The sequence below is a fragment of the Balaenoptera ricei genome, chromosome 3 (genome assembly GCF_028023285.1).
Source record: "Balaenoptera ricei isolate mBalRic1 chromosome 3, mBalRic1.hap2, whole genome shotgun sequence".
NCBI classification, from domain to species: domain Eukaryota; kingdom Metazoa; phylum Chordata; class Mammalia; order Artiodactyla; family Balaenopteridae; genus Balaenoptera; species Balaenoptera ricei.
This window is the reverse complement of record NC_082641.1, coordinates 51,795,413-51,815,544: the sequence shown is the minus strand read 5'-3', so window position 1 is coordinate 51,815,544 and position 20,132 is coordinate 51,795,413. Positions and strand designations below refer to the sequence as shown.

Genomic DNA, 20,132 nt, shown 5'->3' with positions numbered 1-20,132 from the left:
TTGTGTGCTCAGCAAATCCCCTAAAAAAGGCATGGGTTGATTTCTAAGAGACTTAAGAACACGCCACTTCTCGTTCATAAGGCCACCCCCCGAGATTTACCTATCTAGTACCATCTCTTATAAAAATAACTGCCTCGAAGTGTGAGAAACTTGTGAAATGCTGGTAATGTGACATAAACTTCTCATTGTTCTTCACTGACATAGGTGTGCTTATCTTGTTATTGATAAATTCTATAATTTCTCCCGAAGTATTAACATAATTTCATGTAATGTAGAAACATCTTAATTAGCAAATAAAAGTAAACTTATGCACATGGAAATCTGTCAGAAACCTTAGTGGGTGTTTAATAAATTAATTGAATGATCAAAACTGCAGCTGTGTCTTGCTTTGTGCGTGGTGAGTTTTTGAAAAGTATTATTACGAACTGCATTTGAAGTGAACTCTTTATTTTTGTTGCTCCATCTCTCCAGTGAGCCTTTACAACACAGGATATTTAACAGTAAGCAGTGTTGATTTCTGTCATATCCATTGTTTTTTCTTGAATTATATCATCAGCTTCATAGAATGTTTCATTTGTTGAATTTGAACTGGGGGCTTTGGTTTTTCTATTTGAGTTGCCTGCAAATACACAAAACAAAATGAAATAATTATTTGAAATTATGACATCAAATCTTACTTTAAAATTTGTCCTTAAAAAAATAAACTTTTTAGGAATGTTGGAAATATGATGTCCTAAAGACATTATGGATGAGTGAGAATTGAATCATTTCAAAGTTGTTTTTGAGCATTTTCTCCTGAAAGTCAAATAAGGGAAATACTCAGTAACAGAAGTAAGGATTTCGTTTCCATGCTTACCTTTCTTTCTCCACACTTCCACGGAGGAAACTACACATTTGATCAGAAGGTAACAATTTCTGGGTTGCTTAATAAAAGTGTGACTGTCCTTATGCATAAAGGGAACAAAACTAAAATCGATCATAATAATTTACAACAATCTTAAGACTTTGCCATTATAATCAATTGAGATGTAACATTTAAAAAGAGCATGTTTATTCCATAATCCCATTCACTCGTTCTATATAAATGAGTCCAAAATGCACAAGGGTAGAGGAATGTGGATATTTGTTCATCAGAAGTTAGACTAACAAGCTCATAGCAAAGAAATGGATTATTAATCAATGAATGATGTTAGAAAAATTAAGTGTGAAAATGTCATATATTTCACCAATATATACAAATTTAAATATATTTAAATAATTTTATAATTATGTAAAAGCAGTGCAAGAAATCACAGATGTTACTAATAACCCCCTGTTGCTAAACCCACAGTCCAGCTCACAAGCCACATCTTATTTGACCTATCAGCAGCATTTTCTTTCTTGGCTTCCCAGATGCCATGCTTCCTTGACTCGCTCCTGTGTCACCATTGCTCGTTTTCCATCTTTCTTGTTGGTCCCTTTTCCCCTCCCAAGCATCTTAGGCTGAGGAGGGCCTGAGGGCTCAGCCATTGGTTCCTATCACTGTGTCACTGCCTAATTACTCTCATTAGTCCCACAGTTTTTAATACCATCTCTGCTGATGACTCCCAGATATGTATCTCTAACCCACACCTCTCCTGAACTCCAGACTCAACTTCCTAGTTGCCATCTCCACTTGGATATCTAGTAGACATCTCCAAGTTAGTCCAAAACTGATATTTGGATCATTCCCAGGAAAAAAAAAAAAAAAAAAAGAGCCCAATCCACTTACAGTCTTCCTCTTCTCAATTGCCGGCAACTTCCATGTGTTCAGTTGCTCAGGACGAAAACCTCCGTCAGCCTTGGTTCCTCTTCGCTCAACCCCACCACCAATTTATCTGATATCCTGTTGACTACATTTTTAAAACACATCCAAAATCAGACCACCTTCACTGCTACCACTGTTCTATTTTCAGCACAACACTCATAGTGATCCTTTGAAACATAAGTCAAAGCATGTCCTCTGCAAAGAACCCTCCATTTCACCCAAGTCTTTATAATGGCCTACATGTCCACACACACACACACACACACACGCACACCATTAATCTCCCTGACTTCATCTTTTTCTACTTCATCCTCTCATTCACTCCAACCTCTTTGATCAAACATTTCAGGCATGTTCCAGCCATAGGGCCTTTGCACTGGCTGTTCACTCTGTCTGGCATGCTCTTTCCTCAGATTATCTGCAGGGTAACTCCCTAATTTCCAATCCTTGCTCAGAAGTCACCGTTTCAATGGGACCTAAACACTGTATTTAAAATTGCAAACTAAATTCCCCCCACCCCATCCCCAATCCCTTTGCTCTCCAGTTTTTCCCATAGCATTTATTTACTAATATAATTTACCTTTTTATTATGTTTATTATCTATCTCCTCTCACTAAAATGTAAGCACCACATGCCAGAAATCTTTTACTATATTTTTCATTGATGATGCAGAAAAATTGCATTGTACATAGCTAATGTTCAGTAAATTTGTTGAGTGAAATGATAAGATTGAAAGTGTGACATAGTAAAAACTTTAAAGTTGTAGATTGCAAAAGACAAGATTGAAAGCCAACTGGGAAGAAATGTTTAGAACACATGATTCATGTCTAACATATAACCGGAACTTACATATCAATATGTAAGACATTAACACCTCTTAATCAGTAAAGAGATGGGCAAAAGATCTACTGACTCTCCAATCTTACTAGTCAGAAAGAAATGTAAATTCAAAAGGTAATATACCATTTTTCATGTCTCAATTAGGAACAGATAAAATCTTTCTTGGCCAAGAGTAATTTAAGTAATTTATTTTACCATCACAAAAATTCAGAAAAAAAGAAATAAAGCCATATATCGTACCACTCAAGGCTCCACATTTTAAACAAGATACTTTTAATATTAGCCCAGAGAATAATGCCATGCATGTTTCAGGCCTATGGGCAAGATCTAGGAGCTGTAGTGAGACATCATCCTTCAAAACTTATCAATAATATTACCCCTTTGGGTAATGTGTTGGTCTATGAAATCAACCCATAGTGGGGGATGTCCTGCTTGGCCCTAGAAAGCAGGGCCAATGGGATGGCATGATGGGAGTGTAAATTGGTACATTTATTTTTAAGTCTGGAGTGTTCCTACCTTGTGATTTTAGCATGAAGTTCCCAAGGAAACCATAAGAGATGAGCTCTAAAACTTATATATAAAGATATTCACTGATTCTTTTCAATACCAAAAAAATGTAAGTACCCTAAATTTATAATAGGGAAATTGCTAAATTATCATGCATAAGTATGATGCAGCCATTTAATCCGAAAAAGTGATTTCCAGGAAATTTTTAGTCACATTGAATATGCTTAGAATACAATGTTAAGTGAGAAAAGATGCAAAACTATCAGCAATACAATAATAGTTAATACTTTGATAATGTTTCCTCAGAGCATTTACTATCAGCTTCTCTCTGCTTAAAATTCTTTAGGATCAAATCTTAATTTCTTGGTTAGGCTGAGGATCAGCCCTACCTCCCTCTCCCAGCTCAGCTCGCCCCATTCCCTTCCTGGTACTTGGCATTTCAGACATACAGAAATACTGACTGACAGGCTCCCCAGACTTGCCCTGCTCTCTTGCTCTCTCTCTGCCCCAAGCCTTTGCATACTTCCAGCTGCCTGATATCCCTAACTCTCTAATCGTTGCTTGAAAAACTCTTATTTGTCCTTTAGGTTTTGGAAAATCTGCTCCAAACCTACCTAAGGGGAAGGGGGACTCACTAGCCAAGAGGTTCACTATTAGAAGTAGCTTTCCTCTACTTTTTTGCCATCTAGTCTCTCTTCTTATATGACTTTTTCACTTTTTTTCTTTAGATAAGTCTAAGCCTCACCTTGAAGTGTGTTCATACTGCCTGGCTTTGCCCATTTATAAGTAATTGTATAGACTGCTTTCTAGAGTCAATGAGGACATCCCTCATTATGGGTTGTTTTCATAGATCAACACTCAAAGGAGCAATATTATTGATAAGTTTTGAAGGATGATGTCTCACTACAGCTCCCAGATCTTGCCCATAGGCCTGAAACATGCATGGCATTATTCTCTGGGCTAATATTAAAAGTATCATAATTTTAAAATGTAGGGCCTAGAGCAGTACAATATATGGCTTTATTTCATTACTTCTGAACTCTTTTGGTGCTAATGTTCTACTTCTAAACATCCAATCATAATGTTTTGACTATAATTTGATTTTTAAACAAAAACAACAAAAAGTTAATTTGTTGTAGGCACAACATTTTCTAGCCTGGCAAGTAGCTCTTTGCCCAGTCAGCAAGCAAAATTGTTTAAGATAAATGTAGTAGGGAAAGCTAGCATGAAAATTTGATGACCTGATAAATTCTTCACTGTTATTTGCAAAGTAGACTTTAAAAGATATATGGATTCAAATTTAACTACTAAATACTTAAGTAATGGGGTATATATATATATATATATAGAGAGAGAGAGAGAGAGAGAGAGAGAGACCCTTGAAACTATTTTCCTTATATAACATTTGTAATATTTGAAAAACAAAATGTTTGTAGGCTTATTTTTATTGGTTCAGTATCGTTTGTACTCTCCGGTATCACAGCAGGTAAAGGTAAAAGACCAAGGATTTAAGATGTAAATTAGTTTCATATTATCTGGGCAGAATTTGTATCTTATATAAGCATTTTTTTCTTTTTTTTATTGAAGTATGGTTGATTTATATCATATTAGTTTTAGGCATACAACATAGTGATTCAATATTTTTATAGATTATACTCCATTTAAAATTATAAATATTAGCTATATTCCCTATGCTGTACAATATATCCTTGTAGCTTATTTATTTTATACATAATAGTTTGTGCCTCTTAATCCTCTTCCCCTATCTTGCCTCTCTAGCATTTTTTTAAACATCTAAAATTTTAACCTTTTATTCGAAGTCCTGGAAGTCTGAAGACTGTAACGTTTGATTAATTCAAGTCTTCATGTTTCCTAAGCTTTTTACATACTTAAATTCATAATATTCTAGTGAGACTTTCAAGGTGGTTTTTCTACCTTGTCACATACAGGGTTTTTTTTCTTTTTATGGGAGTTAAACTCAGGAATTTATTTCCTCACTTAGTTTGGGGTTCTCTCCAAGAACCCCTTAGTCTGGGGTTCTCTCTTAAGCCATCTCCATTCTGACAGCTCTGGTTTCCATTATGCATTTTCCTGGAAACAACTGAAAGAGTTTAACCTGTCTACTGCCCTCTGAGATTTAAAGGCTTGCAAAATACATTCCAGTATTCTATCAATAGATTTTCCTTCATCTAGGACTTGTAAAACCCCCCATTCCCCAGCCCTGATTCATTATTTCCTTGACTACTGGATCCTTCTAACCAGTGCAGGTACAAAGATCATTTCTTAGATTGGCTTCTTAAGGCAATGCAGTTCCCCTAACCAAACAGATTTGCTACAGGAACAAGAAAAGATTTGATATGAACACCATACTGACACCATTTGAAGCAGGAGCTTTGATTAGCAAGTCAACACCCTGGTGTTCCCTCTCTTCCTGCAGCTTATAAAAGTCCAAACGTGCTTTCAATGTATATCCCTCTGGTAAGTTAGAATAATTGGGCATATTATGGAAAAAACAACTGCTGCAAGTGGGCTGTGCTGTAGTGATATCAGAGTCCAGCTAACTGCATCCCTTTGGAATGATTTTAAAAGAGAGAAGAGGAAAAGTCTCAGCAACCTCACCTTTTCCTAGTTTTCCTTTAAGAAATAGAAACTAATTTCTTAACCAACAGAGTAGAGATAAAAACCAGCTGCCTCTTCTGTCACGAGGTTACAACATGGATTAAATTTTAAACAAGAAATCTGTTATACCATTGAGCTCTTAAGGGATTTGTTACATATAAAGGGTTTTTTTAATTTAATTTCTCCTTTTCTTTACCTGAGTGCAGACTGGAAAGATCCAACATCACTGTGCTTTCCTGGGTTGACATTAGTTGCTCTTTCTGCTGCTAGTGTCCCATTTTTATTCTTTTCTTCAGTCTGGTCATCATATGTAAATCTCAACCTTCCTTTAATCCTATACCTCTCAGCCTGGCATTTAAATGAAAGCTTTGGCCTTTGCCAAAATTTAAATGCAATTCATCAAGCAAATCAAATTCGCCATTTAAATCAAATTCATCAAACAAAATCCACCTATCCTCATCACAAACTAGGCCAATATATTTTTTCTATAATAGTTAAATTTTACATTCATTTTCAGAAGCATTCCTCAGGGATCCATTTATCCTATAAATCTTCTATGAACTCTGCTCTTACCTGCCATTTCAAAATATCAAAAGAATATTGGGCCCTCTGCAGGTCTCATCTCCTGGCTGTGTGGCAGAGCGGTAATTAAGCTTTTCTGCCATTATCTGCCTGTGTCCTTCTAGCTTCTGCATTACCAACCTGCTGCCCTACAGCAGCTTCAATGACTAATCAGCTGGCTCACTTTAGTATTTAGTAGAAATCTACACATCCCACTCATCCTGCATTTCTTTCTACTGGAAACAAGCAATCTTAAATTTGCACCCTAAAAGTGTTCTTTGTTTACTAGGGGACATTTTCCCTTTAAATTTAATGCGATGCAAAGAACTGGATCTGCGGTAAATGGTGAAGTGAGCAAAACTTGCCTACTGACCTCCTGACCTATTGACTTCTCCCTTCTTCAATGCCCTGCCTTCCCCTTGAGGATACACAGGTATCTCATGTAAATACAGTTAAAAATTCATTTTGAAAGTTAGAATCTTAGACTTGCCCTTTTGCTTTGCCCATCCATCAAGGAATGAAGGCAGTTCTCTCCAGAAATGTTTTTCCTACACTATTTTTTCCACAATTGGACATTTTTTTTTTCTTTTCTGCATTGTTAAATTCAACTATAGATGACTAACATAGCTCACAGAGGAATTTAGCTGATATTTTTAAATCCTTTAAATGAATTTTCACAATGAGAGACTGGCTTCTATTTTGCTTTTTGGTTCCAGCATCAGCCAGCATTGCCTAACCCTGCTCCCTGAGGAAGACTCACAAATGCTAAAAGTAGCAGGAGCTCTGCCGAGCAATTTGGTTTTCTACATTCTAGAAACAAAAAGAGTTGTAGGAAATTCCAGACTCATTATTTTCAGTAGAAAAGCCCCTTTAGGAGACACAAGTGACCTTTTCTGCCACTGAGTTCAAATTACCCCATCTTCTACTAAGATCTCAGTGAGTTTTTAAAGCCTCTCTGAAACAAAGAATGGCATTTAAAAATAATGTGGCAGCGTAATTAATAAATGTTTTGAGTAGAATTTGGTTGAAGCAATGTTAAGGCTACTAAGAAAAATAGCTCCCAAAGTTATCTATAGATTTAGTACAAAACCCATCAAAATGCCACTTGATTTTTTAAAATTTGACAATGTGATTCAGAAGTTTATTTGGAATACTGAAACAAGAGTAGCTAAGAAACTTTGAAAAAGAAGCATAATGGGAAGGAAGAGAAAGTCTTCCCTAATTAGATACTAAAATAAATTATATAGCTACAATAATTTTTAAAGTATATTATTGACTTAAGAATAAACAGACTGATAAATTTAACAAAATAGAAAGTCTAAAAACAGAGCCCAGTATGTATAAGAATTTAGTTTATGACAAAGGTGACATTTTAAATTGTCAAGAAAAAAAGGATAGATTTCCCAATAAATATTTAGACAATTGGCTCATTATTTGTAAAATAAAAATAAAGGCAGACCCCTACCTCACACTTTACACAAAAATTTTAATTCCAGGATTATTAAAGATTTAAATGTAAAAAACAAGTGCATGTATGTATTGTATTAGAAGAAAATATAGGTGAATATCTTTATATCTTAGAGTGAGGTAAGAACTTCCTAAGTATGAAATTAAAGGAAGAAATCACAAAAAGAGAAACTTCTACAGTTGAAAAATTGTCACATATAAAATTAAAAAGGAAACAACTATGAAAAATACTTGCAATATATGTGAAAAAGAATTTAGTTACTGTATGGAAAGTTCCTATAAAGCAATGAAAAATGAACACCCCCATAGAAAAATGTGTATAAGATATGAGCAACAATATACCACAAAGACAATGACAAATAAATATGAAAATGTCCACCCTTGCTCCTAATTAGATAAATTAAAAATAAAACACTATATTGTTTCCCTCAGTGAAATTAGTAAGATATATATCTTTTGAAATAAAAATACTCATGAAATAGTACTTTTCTGGAGGACAGTTACCAATTTGTATCCAAAGCCTTTTATATGTACCAAATCTTTGGTCAGCAATTCCATTCCTAGGGATTTATGCTAGGAAAATACTTCAGTGTTCAATGCTTGTGTGTAACAGAAAAAATGGAAGCTAGTTCAAAGTCAATAATTTAATAAAATATGATATACCCAGACTGGTTTCTAAACACCATTCCAACTAAAAGGGCAACTTCTTGGCGACTTCTTGGACAAATGGCAGATTTCAGGGCTGGAACAGGAAAAGCACAGGCTGCTCGAGAACATTTTGTGACAGAGAGCAAAAAAAATGCTCAAAAAATGATGGACATATTTCAAAAGGATATAGGACCCAATTTAAAGGGGCTCCCACAGGCCAAATCTGAGATAATTTAAGAATCAGAATAAATGATGATAGTAATAGACTATTTTAGAATAAAGAATCCAAGTCCATACTGATACTAATAAATTAATTAATAGGTAAATAGGGGGAAAGGGAAAGCTCTTCCTTGTAGTAGAATAGCAACTAATAAACACAGAAGGAATGATGAGGTTAGAAAATCACCATTTCATAGCTATCATAATAATAATTCTAAAATTATCTTGAAATTTTGAATGAAAACATTCAGTCAAGAACCATCAATGGGTGCGTGAAAGTTGGAGGAGGAACAGGATTTTTTCATACCTCCCAACAAGTTACTTAGTAATGGCAAAAGGAAAAATAGTGACTATATATTCAGTTATATATATATCTGACTCACTTTGCTGTACACCCAGAAACTAACACAACATTGTAAATCAACTATACTTCAATTGAAAAAAAGAAAGGTAAAAGGATGATTTAAAATAAAAATAAGTTTCAAAAAACAAAAACAAAAGACTAAAGAAATATGATAACTAATTACAAGATGTAACTCTGGACTAGATCGTAGATAAGAAAAAAATAGCTATTTAAGGATATTGGAAAATTTTAATATGAACTGCAGATTAGATAATATTACTATATCACTGTTACATTTCCTGACTGATAAATGTACTGTAATTATGTAGGGAAAAAAATCCTTGTTCTTAAGAAACACATACTGAAATATTTATGGTTAAAAAGCATGATATCTGCAAATTATTTTCAAATGGTTCAGAAAATATTCATCAAAAGAAAGTCAATTTTGAAAAAAATGAGGTAAAATATTAACAATTAGTAAATCTGGGAAAAGGTATACAACCTTTTCAATACTTTTCTTGCAACTTTTCTGGAAGTGTGAACTATGTCAAAATAAAAGAATAAAAATTCATAGCACTCCATCAAGGTAATAAAATGTAATCATTAAAAGTGGTGTTTATTTATTGGCAAACGATGATGTCAATGTTGTTCAGTGATAAAAGAAAAGCTGTTATAGGATTCATTTTTTTCCCCATTTTGTTATATATACATGTATCTATAGATACATAGAAAAAAAATCCATGAAGGATATTCACCATGGTGTTAATATCTGTTATCTCTGTGTGGTGGGATCATGGATGAAGTTATTTATTTGTTTTTCTGTATTTTCTACTTTTCCTAAAATGAGAGTGAATTAAGAGAAAGGTTTTCTTTCTGGGGGTATAAGGGTGTCTTCTAAGAAGAAATATAGTAGACTATTCTGAACGGTCCAAGTCCCATTTTGCTCACAGGCAGAACAAACAATTGTATACACAATCATCAAATTTGCTTGCTTTCTCAGTATTCTATATATAATTTATGCTTTTCTCCTAGACAACCTGTGCCTTACTGCTGATTTGCTTCCCCTTTTCCATTTATATTGCCTGCCTTTGCAAATGAGACTACCAAATAATAGATAATTGGAGTTGTCTATTATTCCTAAACAACAATATTATTTTATTTGTGTCAAGCAGCTGTACTCTCTGCCCTTCTCATTTTCATCAAAAACTCTGCTTCTAAGAACCCTCTGGATTCTCCACCCCTCTCCACAACCCTAGGGTGTCAATGGATACTCATAACCACGGGATGAGTATATTTTATCTTCTTGGAGCATCAATTTTACTCAGAAATGGGAAGGATATAATGTTATTATTAGAGTAAAACAAGTCATTATACTAGTAATCAAATTAAAAATTCCCATAATTTAAAAAATATAATGGGCAACTTCAAATAATTTAAAGCTCACAAGCCAGGGCTTTCCATTCTAACCCTGGGAATTCTGGAGGTACACATTCCTTTCTTATCTACCTTTAAGGATTCTCCAGTGGAAAAGTTTGGGAAGCAGGGATCTAAGACATTCATCCCTTTAATTGCTCCCCCATTAACCATTAGTTCTTCCACATCTTATGAAATAAGCCCTCACCCCAGGAGTGTCTACTCAGAAAGATGCCCTTCACACAGCCATCTTCTGCTCAGAACTGTTTGTCCAATACAGTACAATTTACAAACCACGGTATTCTTTTAAACATTGGCATTTGATACAGGCATAACTCAAAACACAAAAGTTAAAAAGAAAGAAAATGATTATGGAACACAATGTAAAGACCAATCAATTGCTTAGCAATAGAACCTCTGTACAAAGTGAGCCCTGGAGGTAGCCCAATTAAACTCTACAGGCACTACCAGAGACCTGCTATTTTCAGGATCAATTCAAAATGTATAAAGACTTAAATTGTATACATTAAAAATAATGAACCCCAATAGAATAAAGATACATGAAAGAAAAATCTTGGCAAAATAGTCTAAGATTAGACTATTTTAGATTTAGACTATTGTTAAAAAAACAAAATTCAGCTGAGTGAATTTGAAGACCTAGTTGGCTTTATCCAACGACTTGTGAATTGGACAGCATCCCACCTAACAAGTAGAAAGGGGCTCTGAGAAGATGTAGGAAATGAAGGGTCTTATAGGCAGAAGGGGATAGGACAAGGAAGTCATAAACAAAAGAAAGGATTTTTTTCAGGCAGGTCACTTTCCTTTAGGGGAGGGGCAGGTGTCTATCCTGAAGATTAGCTTACTAGTGTTGATCAGGAAATTCCAGACGGATAGGTTTAAAATTTCACTCCTGGGAGAGGCTGAAACTGCAGTTAGGTAAGGTTTTGGTTTGCTGATGTGGGGCTTAGCACAAAGGGCTCCGTTTTGGGCCTGTTGTTTCTTCTTTAATGCTACTGTCATTTATAGAAACAAAAAAGTCCAGTGCCTTAAGTCAGTTTTAGTATGTGCACAAAAACACATTTCCCTTTAGGCCATTCAAATTGCCTATAATGAAAAAAGTCTCAATTCTAAAAATTAATCTAAAATAATGGGAGGCTGACTCTTAAGAACAGATAGTTTTCAAAGAAAGGAGTGGTAACTGGTGAAACCAATTTTCCTCCAATGTAATTTTACTTGCTTAATTATTACACAAACATTATGTTCCTAACCTTTAAGGCATTCCTTAAGTGGAATAAAGCCTTGTTTTCTCACTAGCTAGAACACTGACATTTATCCCTAGGTGGGAGAATCACTGGAATGAAGCATGCATATTTAACAATAGGCACAGCAATGGTTTTTAATTATCACTTTGAAGGGTCGCTTTCAAATATGAACCATTTTCTCTTCCTATTCCTGGTGACATTTGGATTACCTATTTTGTTTTCTGCTGTCCACTATGTCTTATTTGGTGAATGTCAACCAAAGGGCCCAAAATTATCTAATTTGAAAGCAGCAGAAGGCAATGATCATATAAAATTATGCCTTACCAAGAGTAAGCACTCAGGAAAGGTGTATTGAATTAATTTGCTGACTTGATAAACATAGTGTTTTTCAGAGGGCCAGAGTGGGGATATTTCACTGTAAGAAAGTAGCCTCAACTAACTACATAGGAAGTGCACTAATGGATCTCCTTAGCTAAAGAACCATAAGACTACAAAGACTTGAGTCAACAAGCCAACTAATTCTGTTGCTGGGCTCTCAGATCCAGCTTGAAATAAAATTCTGGAGCAGTCCCTGAGATAGATCAGGAAAAATATCAGGAAAAATAATCAATTTTTATTTAGCACACTGCATTGTATAGAAGAGGCACTCAGTGAATGTTTGATGACTGTAATGGTGACAATAAACATGCTCCTTTGATCACCTACGACAGAGGTGCAGTGCTACTTCATTCAATTCATTCAACAAACATTTGTTGTGTTCTAAGCACTAGAGAAACAGTAGTGAGCATACAAGACAAAAATTCCTACTTTCCTGGAACTTACTTTCTAGTTGGAGTAGAGAAAAATTGGACAACAGGTAAGTAAAATATATAGTAGATTAGTGGTAAGTGCTTAGGAGAAAAATTCAGCAGGAAGAGGGCATGAAATGTTGAAGTTAAAGATGCAGATTGAGTGACCAGGGAAGAACTCCCTGGGAAGGTGACTTTTAGTAAAGATTTAAAGAAAGTGAAAGTGAGGGAAAAGCATTCCAGACAATGGGCACAGCATGTGCAAAGGCCCTGAGGCAGGAATTTCAAGGAACAGCAAAGAGGCCAAGGTGGCTGGGCATAAGATGCTAGAAATAAAGGTGTAAAGGGCAGACCACAAAAGCCCCCATAGTTCACATTTAGGACTCCATATCTATTGAAAGATGGGAAGTGATTAGGGTTTTGACCAGAGTAGTGACCCTGACCTGACTTAGGTTTTACCAGGCTCACTCTGGCTTCTCTGTGGAGAGTGGACAGCCGGGGAGCAAGGGCAGGGTAGGAAGAGGAGCTACTTGTTTTAAAATGCAGAGTCTGGAGTTCGTGGTTTTAACAAACTCCCTAAGTGATTCTTACACACAATAAAATTTAAGAAATGATACTTTAAATTATCTAAGCAATTGAGACAAAAATTGATTTTACTTTTTGATTAGTTGATAATCACTAGTCCACTGCTTCATTTTGCCTGTGGAGAAACAGAGTCTAAGCCACAGGACTAAATTCAGCTAACAACTGGTCAATTCGGCCATGTAATCTCCAAACAGTCCTTCAGAAAAAGAACTCCAAAGGGATCTTGACTTCTTGCTTTGTGATACAGGGCACCCTCTGAGATCTCTACAGAGAAGAAAAATAGAGCTAAAGTAATCATGCGGTGCTGGTGTATTTGAGAAGATCGCAGAGCATGTACTCCATAAACATGTTTCTGGATTCAGCCAAAATGGAACATATGGGAAGGAAATTTTCTAAATTTTTTGGAAGAAAGTTTTTCACTTCCTTTTAAAATAGAAGTTAGTGAGCACCTGTGTCTTATTCTAAACATATATATCTGTAATATATATATTCTAAATTTTTATTAACAATATGTTCAAAATACATATATCTAAATAAAATTCATGATCACTACTTTTAAAATACACTAATAGAAATTTATATTCACAAAAAATTTTAACAATTCTTTCTGTTTCATAATGATAATGATTAGCATATGTAGCACATTATAATTAAGATAACAAAGAGACTCAGTTCTGAAAACCTTACATAAACATTTTTACTTTATAGTTGCACTACACACACAAACACACACATACACATACCTGTATAGCATAACTAGTTTGTGATCTATTCAAGAACAAAGACTGACTTCTATTTATTTTTTAGCTTCTTTTATATGCCTCTGAATTACTTAATACACCTCCTCTGAATTCTGCACACCATAGGCACACAGGTAATGCCTAACTGACTACTGACTAACCAATCTAGAGCAATGCAACACTGACAATTAATTATTGGATATTTTGTTCCTCTATCTATTTGACTTCTTTGGCTCCATCAAAAACAAAATTTAAAAATTCCAAGAGGATACAACCTTTATAACTGAGAGATACATAAATAAATTAAAGTGGATTTACTGGATCAATGTATTATTTTTTCATGAGAATATTTACATCCTGCCACTATTTTTCCTTGGGCACAATCCCCCTAAGGTATTTCATCATTAAGACCTAATTTAACATGAATTTTTATAAAGACATATAATAAACTGAATTTTTAAAAAGCATTCATTGCTAACAGAATGATCGGTCACCCAGGCACAGGTTATTATTTTGAACAGAGTACAGGTAATTGGTTACAAATAATGGATACAGATTACCTTCTTGAGTGGAAGTAGCCTCTAGGTGTTGAAGTTTAAGGCCAGTGTCTAATCTTTGAGGCTTTGTATACAGAAATAAGTAGCAAAGAACACAGACGCTGATGACAAAGGCAAGTAAAACAAGGGCAGCAATTCCCAGCCCAATCAGAGCTCCAATGCTGAGGAAAACAGAAAAAACACTGTGACTGTCACACAAACTGGTTTGCACATAAAATAAAATTTTAAATATTGTTAATACTTGCTTCAGTCATTCATACCAAATTATGTTTTATTATAAACAGTATATGATTGAAATCTACGGCTCACCTTTTTCTACCATCAAATTCTTATGATATTTCTCTATACATTTATATGTTAATATTAGTATAGAATACCATGTGAATTCATATTACAGTAAAAGGTCACATGATTCTCTAGGGATGGTTCAAAAACATTTCTATCAGATAAACCTCTATTATTAATATATTTTAGGAGGAAAGATTAGATTCACCAATAAAAGATGAATAGAAAGATATCCACCTCTGCAAAAACAGTGAAACAAATGTTTACCAGAAGTGTAGAACTTTTATTTTGGAGACATGTATGGGAGTTTTCATGTATTAATATACAAAACCACAACTATTACAAGAGAGGAGAAGAAAGTTTAATTAAAGGAAAGCAATGTTTATGAAATTTATATAAAGTTCATGTTCAATCTGAATTTTTCCTTTCTAAAAGAGCATAACACCAATGGCTTCTAGCATTTAGGAAGAAACCCTTGTACTTTTCTCTAAAAATGCAGTGTAAATATGATATTATTTGCCCTAAATTTGTAACAATTCCTTCTGGTACAGTTATCTATAAGTCTAATCACTTGAGAAATAATACAATTTTCACAAACCTGTGAACTTATTTTTAAATGGGAAAAGAAGTTTGGAAAAAAGAAAATTATCTTGCAAGACTAATATGCAAACATAAGTACTTTACTTTCATGAGCAATATGTATGTATGGGTATGTAAATACATATAATTAGATTTTAAGCTGCTCAAGAGCAGATACTTCTATTGACTTTCCCATAGTCATATGCACACATTAAAAGTGTTTAATAGAGTATTTAGCTTGTAATTAATGTTTCATAAATGGAAGTAAATGATAATTGACTGGTGATTGATCCATTAGTAGTCATTGAAAAGTAATCATCCTTGAAAAGTAACAATCATTGAAATGATCACTGAAAAGTAGTGATCTTTTTCTTCATTATTTTCCTGGCTTGCCTTTCAGCTTCTGCTATTTCCCAGAGATTAGGGCGCGAACAAATGTGACATGCTGAAAGTGACGGAAGGGAGAATTTGACCAGGGGTGCTAGGTGTGTCACTGCTTTGGGAGGAAGAACAAAATTAAAAGTGAGGGGCTAAGCTCATCCTACTTATCCTTAATTTAAGGAGATAAAGCCCCCTTGCAATTTAGAGATTGCCTCCTGAGCCAGACATGGGGGCAGACTTCAAAAGATTCTTGTGCTTGTTAATTACTATCAGCCCAGTTCCCCTAGCCCTGCACAGAAGTGAAGACTGGGTAATTTTCTGGCTAGAGTCAGTATATAGTTGCATATTTAAATTGGAGTTTGCCCTCACTTGATGCCCTCTTTTCCAAGGGGTAGACTCCCAGGCTCTGGCAACTCCTCTTTCATGCTTGTTTGCACCAAAGCTGACTTTTGTAGATCATATGTGTCAGGGAGGGTTAGGACTCTGCACAGACACATGGGAACATAATCCACTTAATTAATATTATCTGCTTCACAAAGCAGCTAGGAGGCCAGACATCTGGAAAGATTCCTGAAATGAGAACCCGGTTACTAAAAACATCTTCAAAGTGAAAAAATAATTTAGTCAATTAAAAGTAAAATTGTCAACTTAATTAAATTCAATGTATGTATTCCAGACTTTACATGTACACAGTTTAAAAACCAGGCCACATGATTGGAAGGAAAAGCAAAAACGAAGCATGTCACTTCTTTCTATTACAAAAGGATGTTCTTCATAATCCTGACAAACTGTTTCAATGTCATAGTTCCACTTTATAGAAATGTTGCTTTATGCATGCAAAACTCTAGATAAAGATGGAGCTCTGGGAATCTCCTAAAATATTCATTTCAACAAATAACTTATTGAACTCAAGCGTAGCCCTGTGCAACACACATTATTTTCCTAGGTCCTGAAGAAGGTTTCCGAAGGAAACCCTTAGAGGTTAGGGATTTATAAGAGGAGAAGAGATGGGAGTGGGCCAGACACAGAAAAGGGAGAATTATGCTTTCCTCACAGCACCATAGGGCAGTTTGCTTTGCAGTCCCTGAGAAAGGGTCTGTAGCTGCTGTCACATTAATGAATTCTCCTACTTAGCAACTTCATTCACCTGGAGGTGCCATACCTGTGCCTTTCTGCAGTGGCTGCAGAATCTCAGAACAAATGCTAGTGACTTCTGGGATATTTTTCACAGTTGGTCTATTTTAAATTAGGGGAGAGAGCAAAGAATATGACGGAAATGAAGTTCTAAATTTTTACCTTCCCGTTGTGTTCTCAGAGCTCAATAACTAAGGAATAACCCCAGGTGGGTTTTTTTGGGGTTTTTTTTTTAACATCTTTATTGGAGTATGATTGCTTTACAATGGTGTGCTAGTTTCTGCTTTATAACAAAGTGAATCAGCTATACATATACATATAGAACCCCAGGTTTAACATTGCCCACTGATGCCATCAGTTGAAATGATTTTTATATTTCCCAGGAACTGAGCTGCATTGTCAGTGCTAAATGAAGACCCCAGGAAGCTGTTCATTCCTTTGTGCCCTCATAAACCTTAGGAAGGTTTTCTATCCTCTGCTGCTTGTCACTTTGGAACTATTCAGGGACCTGAGAATCCCAGGCACTTTTCCAATTGAGTTTGACTTAAGAGTTGCCAGTCTCTCATGGAGGTGCTGCCACCATTATTAACACCTCCAAAGACTCAGAGCTAGGTTACTATGTTATTTTCCAAAAGGCCAGATAATATGCCAGCGCAATACAAATTGCTTCCCCAAGTAATAAGGATAAATTGTCATCATTTCCTGTTCTGGCATGACACAACTTTGTTAGTTGAACTTGTTGGTAAGTAGGCACTCCTTTTGAGATTTTTTTGAAGCTTGCAGTGTGCAAAAAAAAATGACTTTACTGCTCTAAGAAATAACATTTAAAGTCATTTGCTGTAGACTTGGCATGTGTGCTAAAGTCTGGACCATGGTAGGAGATTGGGAGAAATAACACTCTTCTTATTTAGCAGAGTTGGCCTCTCTCTCTCTCCCAGTCATAAGCTAATTTGTAAGTAACAGTTTGAGGTGGGGTGGCAGTTCTTTCCTGTAACCCTGGCACCCCATTCATTCTCCAGGCAAAATGAAAGAATCAGGTTCTAAGTCTGCAATCCTTTGGAGTGGGGGGGGGGGGGGGAAAGCATTTCGTAATGAAAATATCTGTGTAAATACTAATTGGAATACGTTAAATTACCATCATAGGAAAAAGAGGCAAGGAAGACACCACCTTTGAAAGTCTCTTCACTTTCCAGCAATGGCCAAAGAGCTCAGGTGTTGAGAAAGGGGGTGTCCTGCAAAGGTTCAACGGAGTGTGTACTCACAGCAACTGAAACTCTTCCTCTCTGTGGGTCTCCAGTTCTGTTTGGGGGTCAGTGTGAGATCAACTGAAAGGGCAAATTACAAAGCCCTGTTGCCTGTGCGCGTCGAAGCATACACACACACACACACCCTTTCTTGATACTTTAAAGGATACAGCCAATTCCTTCTCACTCACAAAGAGACTTAAAATACTCTGATCTTTGGTTAACGCGTTGAGTCTCAAAGGAGCTCCTTTTCCATTCAAATGCACCAAATGCCCAAACTAATCAAAAAGAGAATTAAAATCTCCTCCTTAAGTTATGTGCTTGTCTTTCTCTTCCCGCAGAGCCGCGGGCCTCGGACTGGCGCCGGCGAGAGAGAGTGAAGAGTAGTCCGCTCCCGCCGGGCGGCCCTGCTTGCGCCCCGGGCGCAGAGCCCGCTCGCCTCCCGCGCGCGCCTCGCCCGGGGTCCCCGGCGGATTCACACTTCAGGCGCCACTGCCCGACCCTCGCCGGATGGGCGTGGCACCGAGTGGGTTCTCTGCAGGGCCCTCTTCAGCCCTCGGAGGCTCTTGTCCCCCCGGAGGGATCCGAGCAGGTCGCGAGGACGCGGGCGACCTCCCTCCTCTCGTCGTGGCACGACTCGTCGCCTCCCCAGCCCCCTGGCCGCCAGCCCCCTGCCTACCCACCTGAGGCTCCACATGTAGCTGTGCTTGTAGGGGAAGTAGCTGCCCGGCTCACTGCAGCAGTACTTGAGGTCGGCGAAGCCGCAGCAGTAGATGAGGGTGGCCCCCTCGCCGCGCCGGGGACACTGGAAGGGCTCCACGAAGCTGTGGTTGAGGCTGTAGTAGCCGGAGCACACCCGGCTGGCCTCGCTCATCTCTGGCGGCTGCGGGCAGGGGCACGCTAAGCCCCCGATCTGCCCTGGCTACACACGTGCCGCCCCGCCCGCGGGCCCCTCCGGCCGGGCTCGCCTCTTGCGATCCCGGGCTGACTGCCTGGGCGGTCCGCCTGGGCGCGCCTCTTCTACTCGCTCTCCTCCCCTCGTCCCCATGGTGTCTGGTCGCTTTGCACGCGCTTCTCCCTCCCGCTACTGAGTGGTCCTATTATCTGCCGATCTCCGGCCCTGTACCTTTTTCTCCCTCTCCCTTCGTCTGCTTTCTCCACGTTCTCCTGACTTCTCTCCACTTTTCCTCAATTCACGGAGGCGTCCCCACTCCATGCCAGAAAGAGATTCCACCTGAAGGAGAACGGGAGGTGTGGTGTGGGACGTGTTTGCCATCAGAACAGATGCAGCCAAAGTTGAAATTCCCTTTGCCCAGGGACAGGGCAGATGGGTTTCAGGCAAACGAGCAGGGCCGGGGAAGCAGGGTAGAGGGCAGAACAAAAGGCACTGAACTACCAGTGAGGGGCTGTTGAGAAGTACCCCTTCTTCTTTGAGAAGTATGTGAAAGACGTTAAAATCTGCCAATTTAAATATCAAAGACAAGAACAAAATTTTCTCCAAAAACTAGCCATGCATTCTGTATTCAGTTAACCTGAGAAAGGAAGGACAGGTTAGAGATTGAGGTAAAGAAACTGAGGACTTTCTGCAAAGGTAGGCAGAAAGAGGAGGCAAAGGATGTAGGGAGAGAGAGAACTTCATCCTTTTAAAGCACTGCAGAAATTTCTCTTGTTCTCTTTTTGTTTGGTATTCTCACTTTAGTGATTCATTTTGTTGACCAAGTTTTTAAAAATAACAATAGTAATGGATGCTTTTGTAATAAGTCAAACAATACTATGATGTGTAAGGAAGAAAATATTAATAGCCATAAGACAGGAGAGGAGGTGACTATAACATTCGTAAAATTTCTGAGATAGAACTTTATTCCTTCCTCTTCCTTTTCTGCTTCTTTCCTTCAGCTGAGGGTTGACTGGATGCCAGAATCATGAATTTTACCCTACTGGGTGCTGTATATTTTTGTATTTGCATAAATATTCTTGAGCTTTGTTCTGGGATGCAGTTAAGTTACTTAGAGATGTTACTGGAAGGGGGAACCCTTCCAGGGCCTGAGAGAGGGCTCTTGTCTAACGCTTGGAAATGAGTTGTCCGAGGAGACAAACGTACTGGCAAAGCAAAAGACTTTATTGGGAAGGGGCACCCGGGCAGAGAGCAGCGGGATAAGGGAACTCAGGAGAAC

General features: G+C 37.2%; 1 protein-coding gene across 2 annotated transcripts; it reads right to left on the bottom strand.

Annotated features, from left to right (window-relative positions):
- Nucleotides 1–459: 459 nt before the first annotated feature.
- On the bottom strand, nucleotides 460–18,935 carry SHISAL2B (shisa like 2B). Of its 2 annotated transcripts, none has more exons than XM_059916466.1 (3): nucleotides 18,642–18,935; nucleotides 14,339–14,496; nucleotides 460–619 (listed from the first exon to the last, which is right to left on the bottom strand). In XM_059916466.1, the coding sequence occupies exons 1-3, from the start codon at nucleotides 18,830–18,832 to the stop codon at nucleotides 495–497; spliced, it is 474 nt and encodes a 157-aa protein (XP_059772449.1). In that variant the 5' UTR covers nucleotides 18,833–18,935; the 3' UTR covers nucleotides 460–494. The 2 variants fall into 2 exon arrangements, with proteins under 2 accessions (XP_059772449.1, XP_059772450.1); XM_059916467.1 differs by lacking the exon at nucleotides 460–619 and adding an exon at nucleotides 1,750–1,871.
- Nucleotides 18,936–20,132: the final 1,197 nt, after the last annotated feature.

Excerpts from the sequence above, each read along its gene's own strand:
- SHISAL2B (XM_059916466.1), bottom strand. The coding sequence starts at position 18,832 with ATGAGCGAGGCCAGCCGGGTGTGCTCCGGCTACTACAGCCTCAACCAC. Across the intron at positions 14,497-18,641 it reads AGCTACATGTGGAGCCTCAG|CATTGGAGCTCTGATTGGGC; the intron begins GTGGGTAGGCAG and ends TGTTTTCCTCAG. Across the intron at positions 620-14,338 it reads GGCTACTTCCACTCAAGAAG|GCAACTCAAATAGAAAAACC; the intron begins GTAATCTGTATC and ends GTGTATTTGCAG.